The sequence below is a fragment of the Kryptolebias marmoratus genome, linkage group LG19 (genome assembly GCF_001649575.2).
Source record: "Kryptolebias marmoratus isolate JLee-2015 linkage group LG19, ASM164957v2, whole genome shotgun sequence".
NCBI classification, from domain to species: Eukaryota; Metazoa; Chordata; class Actinopteri; order Cyprinodontiformes; family Rivulidae; genus Kryptolebias; species Kryptolebias marmoratus.
The window spans coordinates 14170294-14180058 of NC_051448.1; the positions used below are offsets into that span (position 1 = coordinate 14170294).

At 39.5% G+C, this 9765-nt stretch overlaps 1 protein-coding gene across 2 annotated transcripts; it reads right to left on the reverse strand.

Moving 5' to 3' along the window:
• Nucleotides 1-1461: 1461 nt before the first annotated feature.
• Nucleotides 1462-8193, reverse strand: stx7l (syntaxin 7-like). 2 transcript variants are annotated; one of them, XM_017409022.3, is made up of 10 exons: nucleotides 8120-8193; nucleotides 6370-6462; nucleotides 6165-6234; nucleotides 5467-5557; nucleotides 5223-5360; nucleotides 4491-4531; nucleotides 4321-4411; nucleotides 4107-4179; nucleotides 3025-3107; nucleotides 1462-2810 (listed from the first exon to the last, which is right to left on the reverse strand). In XM_017409022.3, exons 2-10 carry the CDS (start codon nucleotides 6452-6454, stop codon nucleotides 2715-2717), a joined length of 768 nt encoding a protein of 255 aa, XP_017264511.1. In that variant the 5' UTR covers nucleotides 6455-6462; nucleotides 8120-8193; the 3' UTR covers nucleotides 1462-2714. The 2 variants fall into 2 exon arrangements, with proteins under 2 accessions (XP_017264511.1, XP_017264512.1); XM_017409023.3 differs by having other exon boundaries at nucleotides 8079-8140.
• Nucleotides 8194-9765: the final 1572 nt, after the last annotated feature.

Genomic DNA, 9765 nt, shown 5'->3' on the forward strand with positions numbered 1-9765 from the left:
ATATACATGAGCTAACTCCTCACTCCCTCAGCTTTTCCTCTCATGAATTCCTTCAGTTTATACAATAAACAAGGAAAGGACATAATGTACAACGTGAGGCCAGATCTCACAGTCATTCCAATAAAAATGAGTAAAAAGAGCCTCTTGTTGGTCCTCTTTTCTAACACTTGGTTCTGTTTTTGATTCTGTGGATGAAATGTTGCTGACGCAGCTCATGTGCAGCTCGACCTACAGAACGAGCGACGCACTCAGTCATCTTTCCCTGTTGGTGGAAAATGCTGAGTTAACGAGAAACGGGAAGCTGCTCTTGCGCCACATGCAGATGTATCGATGGGTCTTCTTTACTTCGTAAGTAAATACGCAGTCGAAGGATTGAACCGGCATTCCCATCTGCGAAACAAAACTCAGGCAAATCAGTGTGAGTCCCACATGGTCCACCACGTAGGAACAAGTCTCTCTGCTTGTGAGACTTGTATCAAAGGGCGAGAAAGTCACCAGGACCAGGTTTTCTCTTCTTTTTTTATTATTTATGTGTAGGCTGCTGTGTTTTCAATTTACACTCCAGCAAAGTCAGGCCACTCAAAGGTTCAATGATCCTAGTTTTACAACAAACAGGAATTAAAAATTACAGTTTCTCTTGCTAACTACATTTACGTTAGGTCTGTATCGTGTCAGGGTTAGGTTTTTAAACAAGAGAAATATACAGACAGTTATCAATTACTACTCTTGAAATCATGTTAAACTGAATCTATTTAACTAAAGAAATGGACATTTAGTCCAGCTTAAAAAATATATTTATTTATCTTAAGCTAGTATCTATGTGAGCTGCAAATGTTGGCAATTAGTTTGAGACACAAAGTTGCAAGAAAATACACACATTTTAGTTTGGAATCACACTGAATTAGTACTTATAACATGATTGCTTATAACTGTGAATGAATGCGACATTCATGCAACATTCCTGGGAATGTGTGAGCTAATTTTGTCACAATTTAATCACAAAGTGTTTTAATTATTCCTCAGTTTAATCTCCAGTTTAATCTCTCTTTTTTTTTTGTCTCCACTGAAACAGAAAGGATCTAAATCTTTAGTGTGGATTCCAAACAAGCCAGGACTATCAGGTCTGGAAGATTAAAGTTGGGGAGTATTTTGTAATTTTTTAGAACTCCAAACTTTAAATCACTGGAACATGAACGTCTGCAGCATTTTGTATCAAAGCCTGAGTGATAAAAAGTCTTTGCTTACAAATAATAAAAACTGACATTCTGCATATAAAAGCCAGATAATGTGTTCAGATTTCTGCTAAAGCGATAAAACTTAGCTTCTTAAGCCAAAAATGTACCATCATCTTCTACAGAATACATCCTTTTTCTAATGCAAGTGGTTTTATAGAACCAGTAAAACAATATAAATAAGAAAATCTCAAAGATGCATTGTTCTACATTATTCAAACTGGAGTCATTTTAATTACAGTATTTATTTATTTATTTTTTTAATTAATGCATAAATCACAGAATTTGTGCACTTGGTGAAAAGCACCCAGTTCTCTACAGGTTCTGTCATTTATTCAGCATACATCCAGCAGTTAAATCTTCATATTAAAAACACACAAGAGTTCATCATCATTTTACAGTATTGGATCAAAGCCTCTCAGAAACTGTAGCATTAGTGTCTGCCTTCCATACAAAATATCAGGTTTTTACATCGGTGCCTTTGGTTTTACAGCTTGGTTTGTTCATATTTGAGATAAATCCAGCAAAGAGTAGCTTGTGAGTCATTAAATAACAGTAACAAAAAGCTTCTAAATGATCAAACCGCATGTCTCGTTCATTTAAAGTAATTTCCTCATTAAACAAAAAGGCAACTTCTTAAAAGTACAAGTGTAAGGATGTTGAACAAACAAAAGGTGCTCAAGAGTTTAGCAAAATGTACAAAAAAACAGTCCCAAAAAAAACTTCTACTGCTGGATACTGTCCAAGTTGTACAGTAAGACACACGTCCACAGAGTGAAAACAGTTCATTTAAAACATAAAAGATGAGAGAAACACCACTTAAAAATTCTAACCTAAGTCTTCACTGGATTTGTAATTATATAAAACATGGATCTGAATATAAATATATGGTTTTCATAAATCGTGGTAGAAATTAATAACTTCAAATAAAACAATAAAATGATTAAAAATGTCCCGATCAGCTGATTGTACTTCGAACCTGGGATCGATTTGACTTTTCTGAAATCCGTTTAGATAGTTTTTCTATCTAACGTTGTTAATAGGAAGCAACTGCAGCAAAGATAATCAACTCTTTTCTCTCTGCACCCACTTGCTGCTTGATTCTACCTAAAACCTAAAACCACTGTCTGTAAAGTTTACCTTTTACTATTTACACTGGAAGTTAGTGGAAGCAGCAGGCGATCAGCTCAGACACACACCGCCTGAGTTCACTCCTTACAAAGAAACAAAACCACTCACCTTAAAGTAACCCCAGCCCAAATCAGACCAACAGTTCAATTAAAGCTGCGCGCAGCGATGAAGCTACCAGAGCTGCTTTTGCTTCACAGTAAAAGGAGTGCGCAGTCCCATCAGCGAGGGCGAGACCTTCTTAAAAGATACAATCAGATCGTAAAACAAAGAGATGAAACCCGGTGATAATTCAACGACAGATGGAGGAGGAGGAGGAATGTGCTTCTTTGAGGAGAGGAGAGGGGGGAGTCCTCACTGTTTGACAGCACCCCAGATGATAAGTCCTATTACAACAAGCGCTACGGCTGACACGATCACCAGAATACAGATCTTCTTCCTGTAGCTCTTCTAAAAGCAGGAGCACATAAATGAAATATGTTAGGCCGTACATTTCCCAGGTGATGTTTTAAACAGGCTCACAATCAGAGCATGAAAAGGGTTAGCCTGTGACTCAGCCTTTTCTTTTGTTTAGGAAATCAAGGTGACCACCGGCTCAATTACACGAGGCCGGAGGAAGAACCGGTCAGGATTAAACTCCAGTCCTGTCATATTGTTTTTTTACCTGGTAACTTGCAGCTTGATTCAGCTGTTGTGAGGCATTCTGAACGCAGGCGTCTGCGCTCTCCACGTTGGCTTCTATGCTGTCTGCAGGACACAACAAGCAAACACAAATTACTGCCGAGAGCCGACTGGATTTTCTTAACATGATCAGATTCCAAAACGAACCCACCGAGCAGCTCAGGAAGTGAATTTTTAGCTCTTAAAAAAAGAATTAATTTGACTATAAAATCAGGGAAATGTGTCTTCAGCAGCTTAGGTAAACCGCGAAACAAACCAGCTGCAATACAAGTTTTCCTCAGAATGAAACGATCACATTGATACTTCTGCGTTTGTGTTTCCGGTCCGGCTAAGGCAGATGGCTGACAGAGGGTTCTTCCTGTGAAAACTGAGTCATTCCTTTCCACAGTTGCCTCTGTGCTGTTCAGGATGAGGGGGGGGGGGGGTTGCAACAAAGTGAAGATTTTATGCAGATAGACAACTTTTACCACCTGGTGTTTCCTAATGTACTGTATGTGAATGTACTGTTTTATATTAGGAAATGAATTGACTGTAACTGGATTTGATTTCTGGATCTAAACTGGATTTATGAGCCGTCTTCTTTTTCATTTTGTATCTAACCCTGAGATAACTTTTGTTGTGAATTGGTGCTAAATCAATAAGCTGAACTGAACTTAACTGAAGCCCTTCGTGACTTGCAGCGCTGTCTTTCGGGTCGGTTCGTTAAGACATTTGTGCCGGAAAATAAATGTGAAATAACTATCAGGAGCGACATAAAAGTTGCAAGATTTGTGATTATTGCGACTAAAATCTGTCGGATCTGCAGTTAGTTCAGGGTCACTCTTATATCACTTTAAGAGAGAAAAAAAATGGACTTTCTACCTCTTATTTTGTTATGAGCCATTTTTTCTTCCAAGATTATTTATCATGATTTTTTTTTTTTTTTTTTTTATCTGAGGCTGGATGTAGAACCTTGTCACAAAATTACCATTTTTCTTCCCAATGTGTGCGTTTATAGAGCTGCTCGGACTTCAGCTGTCGCAGAACAATGAAGGAAGAAAAGAAAATGTGGTCTCTGAAGCTCACCTATCATGTCTCCCTGCTCGTGGACCATCATGCCCAGGTCCTTGAAGATGTCATTAATGTCCGTGATATCAGACTAAACCAAAGAGCAGAAAGACAGATGCTTCATGTGAGCTGCTGCTTGTGGTTGTAACTTTCCAGTGATCACCGGCGCACACACACAGCTGAGGAGTTCCCTTCAACTAAAAGCCGTGGAAATCGGATTTTTGCTCGATACCTCCAGCTGTCTGATGGCTGACTCCCTCTCCTGGATCAGCCTCAGGTCCTCTTCATTGAACGCCTCGGCCTCGGCCTGCACCTGGGCGTAACTAAACAGACAGGAAGCTTGGGTTTTAAACAGTCCTTATATTATTAGGTGCAAGAATGATGTGGAGTCAGTGAATTTACCTCGGAGGCGCAGATCCAAAGGGATCTTCAGACTGACCTCCCTGTTAGAAAAAAAAAAAGCGCTCATGTTTATGAGTTTGACGTTGCAAATTTCAAGCAATATTTCAGCGAGCACAAAGAGTAATTAAACACGCAGTACCTCATTAAACAGAACTTAGTTCAGAGTCAGTAGGACAGTTTTGTGTCAAAACGTAAAAATAGCCGCAAAGAACAAATTCCTGAGAAGCCATTTGAAGCAGAGAGTTGCTGCCCGTTCTGATTAAAACGAACAGAGACTTCTTTGTTTGGTGAGATCAGCAGAGAGGGAACAGAGTTGCCAAGTAAGATGGCTCTCCCACAGGAGTATAAGTCTAAAACTGTCACAGCTATTAGGCTCTGCGTGATATGCAGCAGCGAGAGAGCTGCTTGGTAAACTCAGCTTCTATAATCTGCTGCAACAGATTTAACCAAGAAATGCAAAAAAAAAAAAAATTAAAAAGCTGGTTTAAACACAGTGGAATACAGTGATATAAGAGTGACTGGACCCGTGTCTATTTTTTTACCCCCACATTTCATGAAAATAACTCTGACTCACAGTAGATAAGACCTCAATCTTAAGTCCTAAAAGGCTCAATAGTTGTCTGAATCGAGGTCTGACACTCCCCCTAGTTTCATCAGTGCCTATCTAAATACTCCGGTGGTCTACTCGATGATGAGGTAACGTGCCACGCAACAAAAAGCCCACTAACTCACCGACACCCTGGAGCTGGCTCGGACTCTGGCCACGAAGTCCCTCTCCCTGTCGGCCGCCTGCCGCTGTGTCTTCTGGAAGCTGTTCAGCGCCGCCGTGAAGTCGTTCAGCAGACGCTCTTTCTGTAGCTTCCTCTGCCGCTAAAGCGAACGGGGGAAAAGGAGAAGACATTGTCGGAGAATCCAGATCCAGCACCCCGGTGAGATGATTAACCGATCAGAGCAGAACCTTTGGGCGGTTTGGTACCTGATCGGGCCCGATGGGAAGAGCGGTGAACGACTTCATCAGTCTGTCGGTCTCCTTCGCCAGCTGGTTGCCTTGCTGCTGTTTCTGCTGACTGTTACCCAAACATAAAGGTTTATTATTTTATTCTCCTAAGCAGTGATTTTCAAATATTTGAAGTCTGGTTAAAATGAGCAAATTTAAATAGCTAAGGCAACCATCATGACTGTCTTTTATCGTTAGTGTTAACACCGACACCTGGCAAGGACACACCAAGTTGTTTCCTTATAATGCTAGTTTAATAGGTGTGTTTTCTTCAATACATCTCCTGCTCGCATTCTGAGTAATGTCAGCAGAAATGAGAAGTCTGCACTGAAAGGGCGAGTAGAGGACGGACTGCGGAGCTAGTTAGCTGCGGCCCGTTTGTGTCCAGTTTAGGAGCCGTTTCCTCCGGTTGATCTGGTTTACAAACAGCATACACATAAAGGTTTACCTGTTGACTGTAAATCGTCCAGCTGCTGGATGTGAGTGAACTGTTGTTTCACTACGTTAACCTTGTGACACACTGAGCTCGCGTGTTTCGGCCCTGCGTGAACTTGAGTAAGACTCATCCCTCATTTCTATGTACTTTGTTTCCAAGGAACGACAAAGTTCCACTTTAAAAGGTTGCAAGAAAGGCTCCTTGGAAACAAAGAGTGAAGATATTAGATATTATAACTCACAGCGTCTGTCTGAGCTGGCTGGTGTCCTGCTCGCTTCCCAGCAGAGACACTGATCTTTGCATCTCAGAGGCTGAGAAGAAAAAAAAACAAAAAAAAAAGTGTTTATTAGTTCTGATTCATCTCGTTATTTTACTATGATTCAGCTTCTGAGAGAAGTAATGCGGGTGTGAAAACTAATATTAGAGCACTGATGCGTGTGTATTACTCAGCAGCGTGATCCTCTGGATGTTGGAGCTGATGTTCTGAACCAAAGCCCTGGGCTCATCTGGGATCCCTGCGTGGTAGGCCATGATGAAAGCTGCAAGGGAAGGACACGGAATAACACAACCGCAGCTCACTCACGAGTCACACTGAGATCTAATAATCCCAACCAACTCCGGTCAGCTCTCCACTCACATGACCGACATGTGAAAGCACCTTTTAGGGCTTTTTTTAACACCTCGTACAAACTACGAGCTGTAATTTGTTACGCCTACCAGGCAAAACATCGACACAGAAGAAGGCAAGTCAGTGACACGGATTGCCTTGTTACAATGCAGATTTGGGCTGAACAATTAGCTTGTTCGCTTTGCCACGCGCCGACCTGAACACATCCCTGCGTGGGTTCAACACGCGGGCCTTCGCCCAGCTGGACAGCTGCCCCAACCATGCCCGAAAGAAAAATGTTCAGGAAAGACTTGAGCGACCTGAAAATGACCCGGGGGGTGTTGACTCTACAAGCTCAATCTGAAAAATGTGCCTAACGATCTTTAAAGAGCCCCCAGTCCAAGTCAGATGATGCAGATGGTTTTTATTGTTGTCGCAGGTATCTTAATCTAATCTAATCTAATCTCTGATCAAGTCGTTATTCCCATTCTGGTTGTAACCTGGTTGTTCCTGCTTATTTCAGTGCTGAATGGCAAAAAAACCATCAAGGTTGTTTTTATTTTTAATTCAATTTACTTGATTTTAAGGGGGTGTAAATGTTGCTCATAAATAACATGCATGCAAAATGAATACCAGAGAATAACTTTTGTTTAAAGGAAAAAAAAATATTAAAAAGATATAAAGGCATACATCTTTTGGGCTCAGATACAGGTGACTAAAATGTTAAACTCGAGCCTTGTCCAGCTTTTTATATAATATCAGTTTAATAAACGTTCTACAACTTATATTTCGAAATTCCTAATTTAGAAACACAAATGCTTTCCCTCATTTAAGTTTAATTTTTCCACATTTTTTACAGCTCTGTAAAACATTAAATACAGCCTTGTGCTCGCTTTAGTAGGATCAATGCATGATGCACACCTGACCAAGGTGGTTTCATTAAACAAAAACTATTTTAAGGCTGTGTTGAAACTAAAACAATCTGTGGTGCGTTCACTGGTCGCTTGGTTTTTTTTCATGCTCTGCCCTGGGTGGTTGGAATTGACACTCTCTAGGCCAGTCATGCGGACTTCCTGTGACTCAAGAGTACTGGAACTAGGCTCCAGTGGAGACTATCGTCTGCTGAGAAAGTTTCACGCTCGGGGAAATAAGTGTTTTTTTAACTTTTACAAAAACAAAAAGAACAGCAGCGTTTTACTCTTTTGTTTTGTCTCCTTATCTGTTGTATCCCCAGCAAGAGCAACGCGGAAATCACGAGTTTTAATGACACAAAGATGGACGCATTTTTATTACTATTACCACTTTTTAAGAGGTTTCTAGAAGCTGAAGCTTTATCCTGTTAAGCAAAACGCTGCTGACTCGAACCTGAAGCGATAACAAATCTTCTGTCGATAAGTTAGAATCAAACACGCAGCTCCATCTTTTTTTTTTTTTTTTTTTTTTTTTTTACTGATGAACAAGTTAACGTTTTGTTTTTGTTTTTTAAATGAAACCGCGACATTACATTGTGTTTTATAATAATAAATGTGTGAGCGCTGTCAGTCCTACCCGAAATGTTCGGTTCGGTTTTGGGAAAGTTTGGACTTTACCTTCGTTGAGATTCGCAGCGGCGGTTTGTTTCCTGATTCACGGAAACGCCCCTGTCTGTCACGTGACGTCTGCTGCGCTCTGAAAAGGGTGCGTTTAGGGAGACTGGTTTAAAATGTGAAAATACACAAAAAAGAGCTTAAAAATAAGCTAAAACAAAGTGTGCGAAACTGTCCATCCTTTGATAGTTTTATACTAGTTTTTCGTCGCAAGTCTCATTTAAAATCCAAATGATCTGGTTGTTTTTAAAAATGTACGCGACACTGTGAACACTGTAAAATCCTTTTAAATTTGAACGCAGCAAAACGTCTAACAACTGACAGGAGTTTGAAGCCAAATCAGAGCATAATGTTTGTTTATTTGAACAAATATATAATGTTAACCCTCTCAAGGCAGGCGTTGCAACAACATATCTGATTTTTCCTGTTACTAAAAATCTAAAACTTAATTAGAGCCTGAGAGGGTTAAAACTGAGAAAGTACAATCTGGGCTTGATAGAAGAAACTTTTCAAATGTGAAAAATATGTTTAAAATGGAAAATTATAAAAACGGAAATATATATTAAAATAATAATAATAATAATAATAATAATAATAATAATAATAATAATAATAATAATGACAATGAATTGCATGTTCAATCAAACTTAAACAAATTACTTTTGCTAAAACCTCAGTTTAAGTTTAAATATTAGGTTCTTTTATTTAGTTTCAGTTTCTTTTTTCCAATAGACAAACTGTCTTTGCCTGACTTGGATCCAAGTAGCAAGAAAAGAAACACACAAGTTTTGACAAGTTTTATGTTGATATAAATCCAGATACCTGATATATCTGGTGGCTGAGTAGAGAATACAAAATGAAAAAAGATTTGCTCTTCCACAAAATTAATTAGAAAGAGTGTGCTTATTTCAGTGCATGAGACATACAATTTAGAAAAATAAGAATTTCTTTGCACATGGGATGAAGATTTTGAAATATTTGGATGGCTGGAGGAGCTCTGCATCAGTCCTGAAAGACAGTGCTACTGGAAATACATTCTATAAATAAAACCCATGATATCTATGCAACCTTTGAGACACATTGCCATCCAGACTGTCCATTTGTTGTTTAAAATATAACTTGCTTATTGCAAAAGGATGGTCATATAAATAAAGCATACAGCACAAGATGGCAATAAAATTATGTAAAAGGATGCTTTATCTTTCATTTAGTCTTAACCTTTGCAGCAGACACAGGTGGACACTGGTTCTTTCAGTGAGAGTGCTGACAGTCCAGTATTTCATTTCACATCCTAAAGTGTTTTTATGTAACGCTGCTTGACGTCTGTTGTGTCAGTGAGTTGACAGTTCAAGCAGGTTGTCCAAATGCATTTTATATCAGCCTCAGCTCTTCAAACAGACTGACTTTAATGTTTTATACAAACAAGAATGTTCCTGCATGTCCCCAAGAAAAGTGTCAATCGTTTCTGTGGATGCCATGGATGCCTGCACAGCTTTTAAAGTCGCTAACGTTCTGCAGACTTCTCTCTTGAGCCATCATAGTGGATTAGTTTTAACCAAAAACGCTCAAAAGACATCACATATTTTTAAAAGGCCGGCCAGTTGCACTTTGCTCCACACTGAATGTTTGGAGGACACTGAGCTCAGTGA

Excerpts from the sequence above, each read along its gene's own strand:
- stx7l (XM_017409022.3), bottom strand. The coding sequence starts at position 6,454 with ATGGCCTACCACGCAGGGATCCCAGATGAGCCCAGGGCTTTGGTTCAG. Across the intron at positions 6,235-6,369 it reads CCAGAGGATCACGCTGCTGA|CCTCTGAGATGCAAAGATCA; the intron begins GTAATACACACG and ends TTTTCTTCTCAG. Across the intron at positions 2,811-3,024 it reads ATCAAGCTGCAAGTTACCAG|AAGAGCTACAGGAAGAAGAT; the intron begins GTAAAAAAACAA and ends TCCTGCTTTTAG.